General features: G+C 38.1%; 1 protein-coding gene across 4 annotated transcripts; it reads left to right on the top strand.

Annotated features, from left to right (window-relative positions):
• Positions 1-444: 444 nt before the first annotated feature.
• UCHL5 (ubiquitin C-terminal hydrolase L5) lies at positions 445-20,130 on the top strand. Of its 4 annotated transcripts, XM_054834477.1 has the most exons (12): positions 445-577; positions 2,131-2,194; positions 3,901-4,006; positions 11,537-11,662; positions 11,749-11,810; positions 11,895-12,025; positions 13,592-13,655; positions 14,800-14,902; positions 15,344-15,457; positions 18,109-18,207; positions 18,785-18,832; positions 20,003-20,130. In XM_054834477.1, the coding sequence occupies exons 1-12, from the start codon at positions 496-498 to the stop codon at positions 20,045-20,047; spliced, it is 1,044 nt and encodes a 347-aa protein (XP_054690452.1). In that variant the 5' UTR covers positions 445-495; the 3' UTR covers positions 20,048-20,130. The 4 variants fall into 4 exon arrangements, with proteins under 4 accessions (XP_054690452.1, XP_054690453.1, XP_054690455.1 ...); XM_054834478.1 differs by lacking the exon at positions 18,785-18,832; XM_054834480.1 differs by lacking the exons at positions 445-577; positions 2,131-2,194 and adding an exon at positions 7,634-7,717.
• The last annotated feature ends 220 nt before the right edge of the window (positions 20,131-20,350 follow it).

The following is a 20,350-nucleotide window of genomic DNA, read 5'->3' as shown; positions in this document are numbered from 1 at the left end:
GGTGGAGCCGGTTCCGGGCGCGGGGAGCAGGCAGGGCGGGTCCCGCTCCGGCCGCCGGAGGCTCCGCGTCTCCCACAGCCCCGCCCCACCAGCACCCTGACAGCATCCCCGGGACCCGGATGGGGCCGCGCCCACCGCCCTCCGCGGCCACACCCCAGCGCCCGGATGGAGCCGCGCTGCCGAGCCGGAACCGCGTCCTTCCGCGGCGCAGCGGGCTTCCTCCGCCCGCCGCCTCTCCGCCGCCACAGGAGCGGAACCGCAGGGCGGAGACGTCAGCCCCTCCGCGGCCGGGGCGGTACCACCACCGGGCAGTGAGCGGCTGCCCCGGATGCAGTTCCCACCACCGCTTCCTGCTCCCGCCCCGCCTCGCCATAGAGATGACAGGCGCGGCGTGGGCCGCGGGGCCTGCCGGGAAGGGAGCGGCGTGCCTCGGCCTCGCAGCTTAACCGGCCGGCGGCGGCGCCGAGCCTGAGGGAGAGCGCGCGGGCTGCCGCCATGTCGGGAGGGAGCAGCGCCGGCGAGTGGTGCCTCATGGAGAGCGACCCGGGCGTCTTCACGGAGCTTATCAAGGGCTTCGGTGAGGGGCAAGGGGGAGCGGGGCCGGGCGCTGGGGTCGAGCCGCTGGGCAGGTGGGGCTGAGGCCGCGGCCCCGCTGGTGGTTGCGGTGGGGCTGCGGCTACTCCCGCGCGGGCTCAAGACCAGCCCGCCCGCCGCGTCCAGTGGGGCACTGTCCGGTTCCCTGGCGAAGGGTGAGGGGCTCCGCTGGGCTCAGCTTGGCCGTGGAGTGGCTGCGGCCCGGCCGGGCGAGGAGGGGGATGTGTGGGGCACGGCGGAGGGGACGCTCGGGCCGGGATCTGGCGCGCCTCGCCAGCCCGCAGAGGTGCGAGGAGCGCCGCGAAACGCGCTCCTATGGAAGCTGGCAGCGTGGCGGTTAAACGGCCGCGAGCGGGAACGAACGCGTCTCTTGTGACCTCTGCGCGGCTCTCCCGGGCTCCGGCCGTGCTGGCAGCGCCTGGCGCTTCCCGCTTTGCAGCGTCGTGCTTGCCCTGCAGCTTGCAAATTTCGCCGGTATCCGCGGCAGGCAGCGGCCCGCCTCCCGGCTGGGGGGAGCTGCGAGGGCCCTGAGGCCCAGCCGCGGCCTTAGGCTACCCCGCCGCGGCCCGGGTGTTCCCGGTTTCAGGGCGGTGGGTGCCCAGTCGCAGGGCGGGCTGTGCAGCGGAGCCTGTCCTATCGCCCAGGGCACATGTAGGCTCCTGCCGGAGAGCTTGCGGAGCACATGTCGCGTAGGGAGAATATCGGCGTTTGCAAGGCTAGATAGGCGCTCGGGTCGTGTGCCCGCTGGCTCGGTTACAGCCTCCAGGAGAAAGGACGTGACCCAGCTGGGCTGTGGTGCCTAGCAGTAGGCTGGGTAGCCTGCAAGGGGCTGTTTTGGCTTTTAGAATATTAAATTTTATGTTGAATTGCATTTAATATCTTTGACAATACTGTGATTATATGGTTATAACAACAGATAAATCTATGCAGGATTTTGGCCAAAGAAGTAAAATGATTTTATGCTAGGTAACATTGATTTATGATTCCTGTCGCATCTTTTTGTCACAAGTCCAGGCACGCCTCTCCTTTTTGTGTTTCTACTTAACTAATAGATTAATCTTCCACATACTAAGTATTTGAACTTTTTGGGGCTCTGTTTTATGCAAATGTCTTGCTTGAGTGTATTGTTTACAGTATTCTCAGTCTACTACCATTGGCCTTTCTCTGGAGATACAGGTTTTATGTTCTGCTTTGGACTGGCTAACAGTGTCTTGAAAGACAGTATTATTTTCAGTTGAGCAAAGGACATGAGGTGACCAAAGATACGTTAATCTCCTCTGCTTCTTCTTTAAATGCAGCTGTGTTATAAAGACAACATCACCATATACAGGAGAAATTCCTGAAATAATTTCTCTTCACCCGTCTTGGTTGGTTTGGTTTTTTTAATGAAGATGCGTTAGAGCCTGTAAATAGACTTTTCTATAACGTGGACATACTAGTTGTAAATGTTACCGTAGTTCTTTCACGTGTCTAGTTACTGGCTGCGTCCTTTTTAAATGGGGTAGTTGAAAAAACCCATATCTTTCCTTGTTTCAGGTTGTAGAGGAGCACAAGTTGAAGAAATATGGAGTTTGGAACCAGAGAACTTTGAAAAATTGAAGTAAGGCACTTTTCTAATCTGTATGGTTTTTATTCACATTTGCCTGAAATGGCTGAAGGAAGGTGTGCTAAACTCAGGTAGTTCTTTGGTGGCTTTTGTTTGTTTTCTTCAGGTTCCACAGAAGTTCATTAGGATTTTGATTTAACTGAATACCTGGCAATTAAATTACTTTTTATTAATGCCTTGGTATTTAATTTAGCTTTTCTGGGTTTGGGAAGAGATGTTGATAGCAGCTAGAATGCGAAAATGGATTTCTAATGATTTTGTCATTGATTTGCATTATAGTCTTTGACAAACTTCTGTTCCTTGCTCTATCTCCCTTCTTCCTTATATAATGTGATGTTGCATCTGTTGCCTTAAATTAATTTACTCTGCCTACATACTTTTGTAACTCGTTTTTCCTGCAGAACCACTTGCATATGTATGTGAAGGCATATAGTCTTGTTTTAACTGACAGTGACTAATATCATATGGAACAGTTCTGCCTTCATAGGACAGTATTAATTTTTACCATTTTGTCCATGATATGTTGTTATCTGTGTTCATGAACAAGATTTTAAGAGGAAAATGTCATCTAACCCAGACCATCCTCTATTCCTGTGCAGATATCCTATGCATCTTAATCTTTCAGAAGATGTAGCAAGTAGTACAGAAGATGTAGTTGTAAAATTTTTGTCTGGCTGAAGACATTTGACAAGTGACACCTGAATGGCAGAAATGTTACTTGAAGTGGTTTGCTTGCTGCCCACACTATGTAATTCATATACTTCATCAGAACATTACCTGTTTTGTTCATAAAGTAACAGCTTTGCTTGCTTGTACTGTCAGATGTGTATCATCTTGTCTTGAGTGATGGCCAGCTTCCTTCCCACGCACATGTACAATATTTTAACTTAAAAACTAAGAGTTAAACAATATAATAACACGTAGCATTTTTCAAATTCCCCCAGTGGACCCACTGTTTAAAAAGACGTTTCAGACTTCTAGTCAGAGCTTAGGAAAAGTTTTTCATGCTGCACAGTGGCATCTTTGTGGTGATGACCTTAAATTCAGGTTGATACAATGAATAAATTTTTGCTTCATTGTAGCTGTAGATTTTGTGAGAATTGTTTCCTTTAATAATAAATTTTTGTTTTATAGGAATACTAAATACAGTGCAACGTGCAGTAAAAGCTGTTTACTATGCAAGACATGCAGTCTGAAGAGCAAGACACAATTTTAGTAGGAGAGAAAACTGGATTTCTCTTACTTCTCAGAGAGATAACTCAAAGTGTGAAGTTTCACAAGAGCTCTTCTTATCTTTGACTATTTCATTTATTCCTAAGAGGATTACCAAAACTTTAGTTCTAGCTCTTGTGTATGATTGACAAATGTTTTGATAGCTATTTATCGCTAACAAATTCAAAAGTGTTGTGCAAGTTACAGTAACCAGGAAAACTGCTCCTAAGTTACGAAAATGAATGACTAAATGCTAATTCAGACTGGGATTGTTTGGCATATACAGAAAGAAGCCTGAAGTGTGTTCTGCCTAATTAAAAGACCACATCTGAAAATTTCAGTGCAAGTTCCCCATGTTTAGGAAGAAATAATTAACAGAATTACTCTACCAGCATACAGTTAAGTTATGGTAAAGGTTTCTGGCTTTGATATTTTTCATCAGTACAGGTAATTTATTTTTTTTTTCCCCTATCATTTTTATTTTTTAGGCCAGTACATGGGCTGATTTTCCTCTTCAAGTGGCAGCCTGGAGAGGAACCAGCAGGTTCTGTTGTTCAGGATTCCAGACTGGATACAATATTTTTTGCTAAACAGGTAAGGCAAGTTCAGTATTTTTCTTACATCTGTCATGAAACATAGCTTTTAATACCAGAAGGTAAACTAGATTTTGTTAATAGGTACACAAAAAAAAAACCCCAAACATTTTACAAGGTGAAATAACTTTAAGAAATTCTGTGAGGCTAGGAACTGTGTATTAAAAGATAATTAACAAAGCATATCAGATTGATTTGTCAAGTCAGACAAACATCAGTTATGAAAGAGTAAAGCTCTTATTTATTCATCAGCCCTTTCCTATCAAAGTAACTCCTCTGTGCAAGAATGAATGAATTAGTAAATGTTCTCAGCAGAATGAGCAAATTATTTTTTTTGAAACCACTTTCAACAAAGTCTAGGAAGAAATGTTTATTTTGCTCCAGTTTTTATTTCTTGTGTTTCTCAAATGCTTTGGACCCAGGGCAGTATAACTAGGATAATACTTTTCTTTAAGAGTTTGCAGACTGATTTGGCATGGAAGTTTTAAGTATTTAAATCAGAAAGGTGAGTTTAAATTAGAAATTACAGGAAAAATTGTATTTGATAATGTAATTCATTGTGTTTTGTTAAATACCAAGTAGTACTGAAATTTGTGTTAGCTTTGACAGGCTGCTGTGTGTATTGTTTGCAAGCAAGAAAAGCAAAAGTAAGTAACCAGAATGAAAGTAGGAGTATTTAATAAATGTTTTCAGCTCTTTTTAAAGACCTGCTTCTCAAACAGTGATAAATGTAACAGTCCAAACAAGAAATGTAACCGCACATGTGTTAATTACAAAGTAGTCATATCAAAGAGCAAATTATTAGGCTTTCTATGAAGACTGACACACAGACTAGTTGTTGGGTTTGGGTTTTTGGTTTTATGGTCTGGGGGTTTTGTTTTTGTTTTTCACAAACAGAAAAGTGTTTTGTATGTAAATTTCAGGATATAAAGAAGTCTCCACTTGCTTCTAGCTAAAAGTATAGAAATATGGAAAACAATGGAAACATTAGGTGTATCTATAGTTCTCCTGGCTACTCTGTACATGTGCTTCTGTTGTGCAGATAATCATCTTTAATTTGTTTCTTTTATAATCACCTTACTGTTTCATTCTATTGTGGATGACTTTATTCCTTGGTCTTTTTTTAATACAATTTTCTTTATTCTTCCCCTGCTGCAGCTCTTGAGTCCTGCCAAGCAGTGTCCACCATTCTTATGATACAATGATCAGCAGTAGTTTGCCACAATGTCTTTATAGGTTGACAGGTCTGGTAGGCACTGGTTTAGATTGTGATTTCTACCTAATCAAACACACTTTTAGTGATTGGTATGCTGTGGCTACAGAATAGCCTTGATACAAAGAACCTCAGGGAAAATCCTTGACATAACTCCCAAAGGGTTGTAGTTACCTGGGAGGAAGAAATTCCTCTGGTAGGAATCAAGAGAGGTTTTTTATTTTTTTAAGATGATGGCAGATTTACCCACGTTCAAGGGATTTCATCTTTCTTTTTTCCTGTGAGTAGATTCAATTCTCTCAGAACTGCTTTTCTTATGGACACTGAAAAGTTCGACAACATTTGTCTGCTTGTTCCACTTATTTTGCGCCGCTTTCTTTTTCCCTCTCCATTTCCCTTTTTGAAGCATGACACTGTTTAAAAGCAAGTAACGAAGAGGAACTTTGAGCTTTAATTCGGGATTGCAGAATATACATCAGAAAATGTGGATAATGCTAGACTTGCTAACAAAAACATGAGAAAATTAAAGACTAACAATGAAAAGTCTTCCTTAGCTTTCTTTGAAGCATTCACATTTTACTGTTTTCTTAAGCCTGGAACCTCTTTGTGGAGTTGTAGGAACTTTCTAATCTTCCCCCTCCTTCATCTGCTTTAAGGAGGGTGTGCTGGGAGTGATTCTTAAGAATTCATTAATTTCAGCATGGAAAGCAATTTCTACAAGTGTTCACTGTTATAAAATAATAGTACCTAGTTAGGCCACGTGATGGCGTGGAATATATGTATCAAAAGGAACTTGCAAGGAGTTTAAATTTAGAATATCTTTCTCATGGTTTAGTGTTGTCTGTTAGTCAAGTGCAGTGGTTTAGCAAAACCAAAACATTTCTTGTAGACATATATATGTGTGTGTTTCATGTCAGGTCAGTTTTGCATGGACTGAGGGATTGTGACTGAGCAACTAGTGAAATAGTCACAAAGAAATGAAAATTAAAAGTCAACAGATAAATGAAAGAAACTGCTTTTGATATTTTGGGGAGATTTGTAATACCAGTTTAGCTCTGGTGACTTTCACTTTGGAGGAAGTTACCCTTAGTTGGAGATCCAACTTGACAAGCTACGTTTTGAGGACTGATAGTGTTTTCTCACGCAAATGGCTGATCTGATGATGAGAGCAGAGTGTCATGGTCCTCCCAACCTGTCTTCTTTTGACTTCGTAGTTCTGTTCCTCTCTTGCAATGGCTCAGCTGCTCATTGAACTTCCCCAAGCCGGTGCAGCTCATCAGCCAGCAGTTTTTGGTAGATGCCCTGTGCATATTTTCTGGGCTGGTCTCCTGCCACATTGTGAGATGTGTTTGTTCAGTGAGTCTGTACGGGCCAAAGCTGTTAAAAGGTAAGTGAGAGAGAACAGGAGTTTCTTTATAGTAGTGCTGAGGTTATTGCATTTCTTGAAACTGCAGTCTGAATCTTTCCAAGTCACACAGGAGCACAAGGGGAGACAAGCATTAATATTAAGTATTTCTACTGTAAAATAGCAACTCCTGCCAGCTGTTGTGCAACTGGGCTTGTGTACCTTTTTTAATTTTCTCTGTGCATGTTTTAAGTCCAACTTTATGGTGGCTTTGAGGATGGGGTTTTATTATCTTTCAAGAATTTTTTCAGATGTTAAGACTTTTTTAATTACAGAAGCAATGAGTAAAATAGCCATATATTCATTTGTAGGCTGGAACCCCAAAATAAATAGATTTGTTTTCTGGGTTAGCAAAATTTTCATGACACGTAAGATTATTGGTCTTTTGATCTGTGTCTTCAAATGTGACATGACACCAGAGCCTTAAAATTCTCAAGAAGCCTTTGACTCTTTTTCCCTTCCCATACATATTCCTTTAAAGGTTACCATTTAAAGAGATCTGGTACAATCCATTTTATTACAGAGAAGTTTTAAAATGTCGTTCTGAATCTTGTATGAGCAAGACTAAGTAACTGTTAGTATGTAACAACAATTTAGTATGGGAAATAAATGATGCTATTACAGTGTGGCTCAGTTTCTGGTCAAATTTAATTAAATGTTCTGTCTTAAAAATTATTTCATTTGGGGGTGGGGGGGAAGCTTTAGGTAGCTGTGAAAGGCTATAGCTCTCAAAACTGTGTCTAGCAAAACATCTTTAAAATTGTGTTAGGAAACACATAATTTTGATAAGAAGCTTGTGCATGTTCACATTTTACTCATACCCACTTTCATAGCGATGTTGTAGTTGAATTCCAAATGACAACTAGATCTTGTTTGAAATTAAATCATGAGTATGTTGGGGGGGTTGAATTTTAAAGTCTGTCTAATATGCATGCATATTAAAGGATTTTTTTTTTAATGGTCACTTTTATGTGCACTCATGTTAAATTTGGCCTCCCTGTTATGCCTAGGTATGATTTGGTCCTCTATTTGAGGCCACAGAACTCTGGATGATCTTACATACCCTTTGAGCTAGGATACCTAGGCACAATGAGGTGAGTTAAGGATACAATTTCAGCCTTAACTCTGAATTTCCTGATTTCTGTGTTGCTTAAGTAGGCCCTTGCTCTTATTTTTACACACAGTGGCTACACAATTGTACCATTCAATGTATTCAGCTATCTTCAGCACTGTGTTGAATAGCTGCGTTTTGTGCTGATTACTGCAGAAGTGGAAGTGTCTCTTGACAAAAAAGAATGCCGTTGTTGCAGCCTTATGTGCTAAATTTTTTTAGTTTAATAACCTCTTCAGATTTTATTACTGAAGTATTGGTATCATGCCTTTGTTTTGTGCCATGTATTTTACGCTGCGTTGTGATGATAGAATATTGCAATTGTGATAATAAAACGTTAACTTAATTAATTGGGCATAAAATCTATATACCTTCAGAAGGAAGATCTTCTAAATGATACTATTAATAGCATTGGCTGTTAGTTATCTTTGTGCCACTAATGAAAGCATATTGTATGTATTTTTGTAACATTTCCAATGCTTCAGTTGATTGCAAACTCAAAATTTTTGACTTTTCAGGTTTGGTAACATTCAGATAGACCACATTACAGCTAAACTTGGGATAACAGATAACCTCATAAGTAGTAAAATGAACTTGCAACGCATCTGATCAAAGTCAAAGAGATTTTCCTATAACTATAGGAAGATTATATCTTTATTCCAAAGGAATAAAAATAAATAAATAAAATTAGATAGGGTTTTTAAACAAGACTACGTTTCAGAACTTTGTGCTAATGCTGAATTTTTCATGTTGAGCTTTGTAAAGCCAACTGTTCTGTAACATTGGGATGGTCAGTAAGTGAACCCCAGAGATTTGCTGGTTATACTACCAATTACAACACAGGGTCTTCCGCAGCTTTTTGAAAAACAAAATATATAATCCATCAGATAGAGGACATGAGTCAAGGACTTAGAAGTGCTTCAGCCTTAAGTTGATCCAGAAACTTGGATTGAATCCTTAGGGAAAGGTCATGCTTACGAAATTATGCATCTTAATTGAAGGGTATGACAGAGCAGCCTGTTGAGGTGGTTCCTTTGTTTTAAGCTAAGCTTCACTTGGTGATAAGGCAATTTTCTCAGGTTTTTTTAGATCATTTCACTAATGTGCATCTATATCTGTATTTTATTATTATTATTTTCTTTCAAATATTATTAAATGTACCTTTTAGACTGACTAACAAAATCTTTCAAGTATGGGTGTCTGCTTTAAGTTGGAGTCTTGAATATTGATCAATCAAATATCTCACCAGGACTTCCTGGACAGAAATATACAGGCAAGTGTTGGGATTTCTGGACAAAACCAGAAAATCCTCTTATGTTTCCTCAAGTCAAAATACAAGGAGAAAAAAATTCTTTCTGGGACACCTGCATATGTTGTCATGTTATCTAAAGGCAGAAAATGTTTTCTGCCAACACTGAGACACCTTAAGTAACAGAGACAGATTGGAAATTAGGATAGATGGGTACCCTGACCAATTTCCTTCTAGAATGACTCATTAGCTTGTGTGTATAGCAGTGCTGGACTGGCTGTGTGCACTGATAGGATGCTGTGCTCGTGTGACCAATAAACCTTGCACTTGTCTACACTTGGTACTGCAATCACCACCTCCTCGCTCTGTGCTATTCACCCTGCCCATGAGCTACATTAGCTAAAAGTACCTCCTTCTTCCATTTTAGTACTTCTCTCATGTCATCTAGATCCTTGAACACACTGCTTTTATGCCTATCATCTGCACTTCCTTCTATTTCTCTGCTACGGGACTATTCTTGCTGCATTTTCCTTACCTCCTGCCTCTTACTTTCTGATGAGTTTTTGTAGTTCTATAATATATTTCCATTTCAACAGCTGGGAGCCACTAGTCTAAGATCTGCTTCTGCTGCAGAAGAGAAGACAAATGACTCTTTTACTGTAATTGGAATACAAAAATATATTTATGCTGGAAGGCAGATATGTGAGACCAGAAATTCCCTGCCGAGTTTAATTTTTCCTCCTATTTTTGCTGTTATCCAGCTTGTCCAACACAGTTTCTGTGTTGATCTTGCCTCTAGGCTTCAACCCTCTCTATTCTAATTTACCTTCCCTTTTTTTGAAGCCTTTGTCGTGTTAGGCATCTGCCTGAGCAACTGATTGTTCCATCTTGATTTTTTCAGTAAGAATAGTTACCTCATAGTACTGTCTCTCCCTATAATGTCCTGTATTAGTTATCATTTAACAAGTGCAGTTTGTTATAGCATCCCTCCATTTTAATAGCACCGTTCTAATAGTTTTTCACCACAGGGGTGTCTACCTTCTTTCTTCTTTCTCTTTTAGCTTAATTACAATGTTTGTAATCACTGCTTCAGGTTAGCCCACTGTAATCCACTTAGGATCTTCCTGCTTTCATCCCAGTACTACTTTTACAACTGTCTCTAATGCTATTCCCTAGACATATCTCGGAGAATCTTTAGTTCTTAGTTCCTTTTCCTATGTTGTAGTATTAATTCTCTCAAATTATGTCATTCTAGTACTGTGGCTTTTAATTTTTCTGCTGCTATTAATTATTTCACTGCCATTGATGGATTTTTCCTTCCACGTCCTTTATTTTGTAATCGTGTGAACTGTAGCCTTTAGCTTGCATTCCTGCAGTTTGTTGGAGTTTCAGTTGCTATAATCTGTACTGCGTGTGTATGTGACTCCCTTGATTACCATTTAAGTCAACTAGATTGTATTTTTCTTAAATTAAGAAGTGCTTTAGTACTTTATCATTTGCACTATACAGACGTAATCTGAACTGAGAATACCCAGAAGTATAGAAAATGAATATCTGATGTGACATATAGTATTAACATAGTAGGTTTTCCTTTGTTAGGGACTAGCTTTCATTGTGAAAACAGGTTGGTTATCTTTTTCTTTCTTTTTTTTTTCCCCTCTCCTTTCTTGTTGGAAGTGGTTTCACATTCACAGCCTTGAACTAATTTTCATTTTTTAAACACAAAATCAACATCCTCTCTCCCAGTCCTAAGGTTTAAGTAGCGTTTTCAATTGCAAAATAGTCTCATAGACTGAAGATACGTTATTTTTCCTAGCCTATAGCTCACTGAGGAAAAAACTGCTAATATGAAGTCTTTCTTGTATGGCCTTATACCATTTGATTGCTGTGCTTTTAATTCAATCTCAGATTATGTTTAATAATCCTTGTAGTCTCTGTCTCACTTTCTTGAATTACTGTATTTTAGTTTAGCTGTTACTAAGCAACATCAAAGACATGGCTGTAATGTGAAGGGTTCTGTTTATATTTCCTAAAAATGGAATATTTAACATAAGTCTAAGGAACAGTGTCACACAAACTAGTAACTTCAAATGTTGAAAAGGATAGGTATATTGTAAATTGAGAACAAGTGAGAAATTTAACATTTTTTATGGCTTATTATTCAGCAAACATTTTTAAAAAAAATCTTTGTATCTTGGAACACTTATAAACTTTATTAGTTTACCCCTAGGATATATGAAATGTTCTGTCCAACACAATTTTTAAATAAAAATTCTAGGTTTCATAATGTGCTTTATTGCCCAAAATGATTATTTTTTGAGCCCCTACTCTTGGTAGGAATTCTGATGATTTGAAGGACACGCTGTTTGGGAGAGTTGACTTTCTTAAGAAAATCGACTAGCAACATAATTTATGCAGCTTTCTTTGAATAGTACTTTGTCATTCCACTATGATCAGAGAGGTTCTGTTTTTCTTTTATGTCCTTTATTAATTACTTTAGGGAGGTGGAGAGGCAGTACTGAACAAATTCTCAACACTTACATTTTTTTCTAGGTAATAAATAATGCTTGTGCTACTCAAGCCATAGTAAGTGTGCTATTGAATTGTGCTCATCAAGATATCCATCTAGGAGAGACTTTGTCAGAATTTAAAGAATTTTCACAAAGTTTTGATGCTGCGGTAAGTGCCTACTATTTTCTGTGTTTTAAGTGTTACAGCGTTGCATCTACATCAACTTACAGTTTAATTTTGGTACTTACTTTCAGATGAAAGGTTTGGCACTAAGCAACTCAGAAGTGATTCGGCAAGTTCACAACAGTTTTGCCAGGTAACACATGTTTTAAATCTAGGCAGAATTTAAGCAAATTCTCTTTCATCTCAGATTTTTTTTTTTTTTTAATTTTCTTTGCAGGCAACAGATGTTTGAATTTGATGCAAAGTCTTCGGCAAAAGAAGAAGATGCGTTTCACTTTGTAAGCTATGTTCCTGTTAATGGACGGCTATATGAACTAGATGGCTTAAGGGAAGGACCAATTGATTTAGGTAACTTTTTTTTTTGAACATAATTAATTTTAACAATAGCTTATTGCAGTAAATTGGTTGTATGTTATAGGATCAAACCAAGTTATTTATTGAAATAAAGCATATCTTTAATGTTTTCTTAATACAGCCTCGTACTCCTTTGCAGTCATTTATAGTGTTTTATTTTTGTTGTCTTGGAAATGCAATTTTCTTATGCTTCCTCCAGGTTTCTGATTATTTCTCCTTTCATTCAGTAATCAAATGAACAGGCCATGCAATCCAGTGGGCTTCTAATACCTTAATAGTTTTGTTGCAAGAGAAGAATTTACATACCCCATGTCTTGTGGATGTTTGCTTTCCTTACCTAAGGAAATACATTGCTGTTCTGAGCTGTCTCTAAAGAAACCTGATAAAACCACATAATTTTTTTGGCTTTCCTTACCAAATATGTGCAACTACTTTTGCTGATTATTTTTCCCCACGTCTTCCTTTTGTGATATTATCACACATGACCCATGTTATGTTTTCAAAGCTATTTTTTTTCCAGGTTGATTATAAACTATCCCTTTATTTTATCTTTTTGTCTTCTGTGGGATCATGTATACAGCTGACCCCATACACTTTTTATACATAATGTGGCTGACATTTACACAGTGCCCTCTTTCTTAGATAGCAAATATTTTCCCAATGGTTTCAAAGAGAATAGCTACCTTTAGCATACTTTTAGTCTCTGTAAGACTTATTCCTGTTTTGTGTCTTGTAATCTTAACTTGCAATGTGCGTGCCAGCTTGTGTATTGAAAGGCTCTACAAATGCTTATCACATGTCTGTGCTTTCTTTTGAGTCTGATATCTCAAAAAGTTCCACACTCCATTTCCAGAGTGTTTTTCCGATTTTCTTGACGGTTGTATTTATTTCAAGGCTGAGTAATGGCTTGCTGCTAAATCTCATCTTTAGTCTACCTAGAGAGACTATACAGTTTGCAGACCTACCAGTTACATAACTTTTATGGTCACAAGATCATGAGCCTTTTCATTTCCTTTAAGGTCTTGAAATTGTTAGAGAGACATTATCAACTTAGAAAATTACCTTTAGTTATTCTCATTTACCTTAAAATCAAGTTATCATATCCTTTTATATTTTTTCTATGTCTGACTTTTTAACATCTACATAGTATTAACTTTTTATTTTGTCTAAATGAAACAGCTGTAGCTATTCATACTTTTTTATTTTGCTGTCTACTTTTATGTTGTCATACCAACTAATTTCTTGCGTCATAAAAATCTTACATAATGTTCCCCCTCTCCCCTCGTTGTTTCTTGTTATCAACAAAATAAATATTAGATGCTTATGCCCTTAAAATTTAGGTTTACTCCATTGCTTTGGCCAGTACTTTAAATATTGTTAGTAAAGAGTGTGTCTTCCACCTCCTATAAAAAAATCACCTGAGTAATTTGAGACTGCAGTTGCCAAGGAAAAACTTGTTACTCTGAAGTAGGTTCGTAAGCCTGAATTATACAAATCTTGATTTTGCAATAAATCTTGCAAAGAAGATTAATTTTCTTTCTTTCTTTGTGTTTTTACTAGGTGCATGCAATCAAGATGACTGGATAAGTGCTGTACGACCTGTCATAGAGAAACGTATACAAAAGTAAATGGTCATGATGCTTTTAAAATATAGCACTTTATATATGTGTAAAAAATTCCTTATTCTTAATTTTCTTCAACTAAAGGGTTTCAGCTGAATTTCTAAGGAATGATGCTTATGCATTGTTTTTATGCACATATCACTGTGTGACTTCAGAACTTATTGCCAAACATGAGCCAAATGTGATGATAGTTAAGTCTCAAATACACCGTGTTCCTGTATGATTAATCAAAGCAGATAAGTGTGTAGTGAAGTGAGATCCTGCTAGTACTCTGAAAAAGGACGAACAAGATTAACTCTGTTAGACGGCTGTGGGTCTTCATGAGTTAAAACTAAGAGTGCTGTTACCATGGATAAAGTTTGGGTATGTGCTTATAATTAAAAGTACCAGATAATAACTATATCTATACAGCTGGTATTTACAGAAAACAAGTTTTCCTTATGTATGTGGTTTGTTTTAGAAATTGAAGCTAGAAAAACATACTATGGAAATTCTTCTGCTTCTCAGTTCTGACCCCAAACTGCAGCCCCAAATGTGTTAGAAGCAGAGTTGATTTTATGCCATTTTTAGAAAATAATTTTCCAAGTCTTTTACTTGAAGACTTTTTTGATAAGTGAAGCATTACTGCTGAATCCCATTTGGAGAATTTAAATTCTGAAAGGCCTGCTAGTCTAATTGTTGAATGTACTCTTCACATTGTGTGAGGACGTCTCCAACATTTTCTAACAAGCAACAGTAATGAGAAAGTAAAAACTGTGCAATGGTCTTTTGCAAGTATTGTCAACTATATCATGTTTTGTGGTGGTTTTTTGTTTTGTTTTTTGTTGGTGTTTTTTTAACAGTTTCAAATACCTATTTCTTGTGACCACAGACAGGAATATTTTGGGAGAGCCTGTTATTACAAGTTATATATTGGATAGTGTTCATCTGAGATCTGATTTTATTTCATGGCAGGATTGGATCTGTAGCACAACTTAATTCAATAGATCTGTTTGGTGTTTGTTTGGGGTTTTTTGGGGGGTTGTGTGTGTGTGTCCCCAAATGTATTCCCTTATAATGAAGGAAATCATGGAGGAAGATTTTGAGTTGTCATGTTAAAGATTAATTTTGAAATGTGGGGTTTTTTTGTTGTTGTTCCTCATTTAGATACAGTGAAGGTGAGATAAGATTTAACTTGATGGCTATTGTATCTGACAGAAAGATGATCTATGAGCAGAGGATTGCAGAATTACAGCAGCAACTTGCAGAGGTAGGCTATTGTATTTAAGTTACTGGAGTACTTCTCTGATAATAGTTCTGTGTCTTTGCTTTATTACTCACTTCCTTCTTCCCTTGCTTCAAATGGAGTATCACTAAAAAGAGGAGGGAAGGGTTACTACATAGCTGTCCAGCACAGTGCAGTGCTGTGTGGACACACTGATGCAGCTCTGGTTAGTTCTGAGTGAGCTAATTTGAGCACTTGGTACGGTATGACCACATCATTGTGACGCTGTCTTGACTAATTTGCTGTGATAATGGAGCTAATGTGCTAACTTGCTTATAACTAGCTGCAGAAATGTGTAGAGTTCCTGTAAGTTTGTAAGCAAAACTGAGTCTTCCTGTGATAGAAATACTATAAAGACCAGACTTACTTTAATTTAAGAAAAAGTGCAGTAATGTCATCCATTTAACATTTTCTGTTTTGTGGAAGGAGGAGCCTATGGATACAGATCAAAGTAGTAATATGTTAAGTTCTATACAGTCAGAAGTTGCAAAATACCAGATGTTAATTGAAGAAGAGAACCAAAAATTAAAAAGATATAAGGTATGTAACCTTTGCTTTTCTGATGAAATTGTTGGAAAAATTGTAGGAAAAAGCCAGCTTTTATATGTATGGCAGGCAGTTGCAATTAATCTGAAGGAATTGGATGGGTACTAGAAAGACGATGTTATGTAAACTCATGTTCCATTCCTGAATTGCAGGTAAATTACCAGTTTGTTTCCTTGTAGCATAAGGCTTACAAGTCAGTTTGTAATGGTCTCTGTAGCTCCCTTTGTTTTGCTGCTTCTTTGTATCTTTCTCACTTTAAAATATTTTTTGAAGCACAGTGAATTCCAGAACTCCTGCAAAGCAATTGCTCTGTGTGACCAGAAGGCTGATCATCCTTTTCTTGCTGGAGTTGCTAATTATGCTACTGTATGTAACAGTGGCCTCTTACTAAGTAGGATTTGTTTGTTTGTTTTTACTAGAAGGACATTGATGTGTTAGTCATAACTTTTTTTTTTTTTTGTACAGAGCATTCATATAAGCTCTTCCAGCTTTCATTATCAGTTATGGAGAATGTTTATGCATCAGTTAATAACAAAGGCTAATCAGGAGATTCTGTGAACTTCACGTGTAGAGTCATTCTATGTTTGTACATACATCTTCTAATCTGACATATAGGTACTTGCATAGCTTTTAGTGAAGAAGCTATTAGGGTACTTTAATTGTTCTTTTGTTATGGTTTACTTGCTGTCTTTCCCTGTGTGGGAAGCAGTGAAGGCACAATTGGCATGTTCTGCTTTTTTCGTAAATAAGTACTTCATGTCTCTGTACTGAAAGCATATCATTCTTTATAATGACAAGCGGTATTTAGGAAAATGAGGTATGGGAAAGTTTCTCCAAGACCATCACTTGCAACTTTTTTTGATAGTTCCTTAATAATTTTAAAAGAGTGTTTTGAGGGGAAAAAAGCTGGGTTACCAAATAGTTTGGTGGTTGGTTTGGTTTTTTTAAATCCCTTAACCTATTTTTGAGGGGTATAAGAAGTATACAATGGAATGGTTATATATATAGATATATACATAGGTGTGTGTGTGTATTAAAGTATGAGGGACTTGATCACGATGCAAATGGTATGGAATAAGGGGTGGTGATTGTATTGGGTCTGGCCAAGATGGAGTTAATTTTCCCCACAGCAGCCCCCATAGTGCTGTGCTGTGTATTGGTAGCCAGCAAGGTGTTGATAACACACCAGTGTTTCAGCTACTACTGAGCAGTGCAGGCACAGCACCAAGGTGCGCTCTCCCACATTTCTCCCCCCTCCTCAGCAGCAGGGTGGGGGTGGGCAAGATCTTGGGAGGGGACATAGCCAGGACAGCTGACCCAAACTGACCAAAGGGATATTCCATACCATATGATGTCTGCTCAGCGATAAGAAGCTGAGAGAGAGGGGGAGGAACTGGGGGCATTCGTTTTTACATTTGTCTTCCGGAGCAACTGCTATGCATGCTGAAGCCCCGCTTCCTGGGAAGTGGCCAGGCATCACCTGCTGATGGGAAGTAGAGAATAATCTTTTGCTTTGCTTCTGCATGCGGCCTTTTGCTGTATTAAATTGCCTTTATCTTGACCCACGAGTTTGGGGTGGGTTTTTTCCATCTTATTTTCTTCTCTCCCTGTCCTGCTGAGGAGGTAAGTGATAGAGTGGCTTGGTGGACACCTAGCGTCTAGCCATGTTAAACCACCACACTAGATTAAAAATAAGTATTAAAATAAAAGTTGAATATATCAAAGGATAAAGAAATTAAGGAAATATTTTCATTAGATTTTGTGGTTTTTCACTAAAAATGAAAGAAGTGTTTTCACTAGTTTCTACAAGGTACAGACCAAGACTTCAATAATTGTAATGATAAAATCAAATATATTTCTACAGTATATGTGTTAAGTTGTAAAGTATTAGTTACCTATCTCTAAAGCAGTGTGACTACATTCTATTCCACAGCATCAGGATGCAATTCAAGAAACTATACCAAAAAAAAAAAACCCCAAACCAAAACCAAAGCATGTCCTTTACCAAGCAAGAGAGTAAGCAAACAAACGAAATGGCAGGCAAAACACCTTAAAATTCCTAACTGTGTGGAAATATTGTGGAAACTGCTTAGAAGTCCACTTTTTTTTTTTAATGCTAGGATACCTACTTGGGGTCTATGGAGGTCATTCCTCTCAGTTAAAAAAACCAATCTTCTGCCTTTCTGAAGGATTGAACCACTGTACAAGCTGCGAAGTGTTCAGTATAACAATAACAGTTACGCTTTAGCGTTACAGAAATGTTTAAGCCTTAAGTCTAGGCTGAGACCACAGCTATGCATGGTCAAACTGCGATTTAAGTTGAAGGGGAGAAAAGAGTGAGTAGGCTAGATAACAATACTTGTCAGCAGTATCTAAACTGTATGACCTACTTAATCATTGAGGGTTTTTCAGCTAGTGTGACAAAAGACTGTGTGGAGAATTTGTGCCTTAAGCTTTAAATTCATCTGCCATGTACTTCCTCAATGTGTGCTCAGAATTTTATTGCTTCGACTTTATTTTTATCTGCCTAAATTAAAAAAAACAAAACCCACACTCCAGTTATTGGGGGGGAGGGAATGACGGGGATGGGAAAAAAATGCCCATTTAGCCATATAATTCTGTTAATGCTTTTAATTTATTTTTAGATTGAAAATATTAGAAGAAAACATAACTACCTGCCTTTCATCATGGAATTATTAAAGACTCTAGCAGAACATCAGCAGTTAATACCATTAGTAGAAAAAGTAAGTATTTCCTAGCTGACTTAAGAAACATTACTATAATTCCTTATACCTTTTACTTAAAATTGAAAATGCAGTCAAATATTGTAGAAGCATAAATGGCATGGGTTGGTTTCTTTAAACAGCTACATTCAGATATATGGCTAGTTTACCTGATAGTCCCTTGCAGGTCTCCAGAGGCACAAGTCCAATGGAGACTGGAGATTGTGGGACCAACCAGCTTTGCACTATTATGCAAAGGCAAACTGTATCTCCCTTTTGATAACCTAAACAAATTTTCTACTTGTGATATAGGAAGAAGCAATTCAAGATCAGCTAAACGATCACATTACAGGGCATAAGATGGTACAAGAGAGACATGATTTTAGGCTTTTCTACTCAGCAAATTAAACATCCTGTTAAATTTGTGATGTTAGCTCCAGTTAGTATGTGCTAGAGCTCCCTCATATGATCTTGACATCCCTTTTTGAACTGAAGATTATTTAAATGCGTATACACCCAGAGACGCGTATATACAAGATTGATCCTTTTGCCAACCTGGGCTCAAAATTTTAATACTCAGTTTTGTTGATTTATCTAGCTCTCAACACTAGATGGCAACCTTTGCACAAAGGTTCTGATAATTGAGGTAGCTTGAAATTTATTCTCTTCATTTTTTCTGTTCTTCTACTGATTTGCTGGCTCATTGTTTTCCCCTTTTTAATGTGTCTAGCTATTAACATCGATTTACTCTTAAGGTTTATTAAAGTATGTCTGTCACTCTGCCAAGGTTATTAAACTGTATGGCTAGTCAAGGACTTGGATTGTAATAAGATCAGTGCTGGCTTGCATATGTACTCATTTGCCATAAAGAGCATCCCTAATTTTGAACTCACGCTGCAAAGGATCTCTATTATTATAAGGAAAAAAGAGGTTTTTAATCTTTTTCTTTCTTTGGGTAACTTGGGGAGTTTTAATCCGGTTTCATGTTAATAAGAGTTATTTATAACACCATCAAGCTTCTTTTACAAGTAAACTTCCAGTGGACCTGAGCAGCTGATGATAACAGATCTTAATTCTAAATCACTGAATTAGATCCAGTTCTGTTCAATACTAAGTGGTAACAAGCAGCAGTCTGGTTCAGAATGAAAAAATATTTTGACAGAAAGATGGCTAGTATTGCATCTGAATTGTCCCCTCTTCTACCTAATCTTTTTTCCACTAAATTTATAAGGAAGGAAGAAAAATGCTAGTTCCCTGTCAATTTGAGCTATCTATCAATTGATACAAGTTACATGAGAATCTGTTTGCAAATATCTTGTAGGAGCGGTTGTGGGTTCTTTTTTTTTCCCCTGTGCTCTTTCAAAGGATCTAAAAACCACAGATCTTGTTTCAGAGTTTAATTTGTGATAGTTGGTGTATCTGAACGCAGTGTTTTCTTGTGACATAAAATGTCTTCATTGGGAAGAGTTATTTCTATATTAAATGAAATTAATGTGGAGGTATGAAAAACAAAGGTTAAAGTATGTTTGAAATACAGTACTTTTTTCCACCTCTCCTTTTCCCCTGTGTAAATGACCTAATCTTATGGTTTTGTTCGTATTATATATTTAAACCTATATGTATTCTTAAAAGGCTTTATATATTAACCTGGTAAAATAGTAGTAGGATACTTCTGAAGGGTCTAAATGTACATTTAAAATGTCTCTTTCTACAGCATATTTTGTTGAATGTTCAAAAATGTGATGAGTAGTCATTCAAAGCTCCAAAAAGAAGATCTTTGTCTTAGAGCTTAACATTATCTTCCTTTGTTTTCTAGGCAAAAGAAAAACAGAATGCCAAGAAAGTTCAGGAGGCCAAGTGAAGATGACTGTGCAAAATACATACAATTATGTGCTTCTGAAATTATTTTCATGACAACAAATAAAACTTTTCATAAACTTTAAATTTTGTCCAGCGCACGTTTGACAATTGTGACAGTTTGTCTCGTACTGTATGCACGGGTCTAAATTTCTTCCTTCCCCTGCATCTTGTGCATGTTATACTGCTAAGTAATGTTTAGGTTCTCTTGGTCAAATTCAGTATTTAACAGTATCTGATTTTTAAAAGCTTGGGGAGTGGACCTAAAAATGTGCAAGGAAAATGTACCCATTTCGTCCCACTTGAG

Source organism: Grus americana, chromosome 8 (genome assembly GCF_028858705.1).
Source record: "Grus americana isolate bGruAme1 chromosome 8, bGruAme1.mat, whole genome shotgun sequence".
NCBI lineage: Eukaryota > Metazoa > Chordata > Aves > Gruiformes > Gruidae > Grus > Grus americana.
The sequence above is the reverse complement of the archived record's forward strand: the minus strand, read 5'-3'. Positions and strand labels throughout refer to the sequence as shown.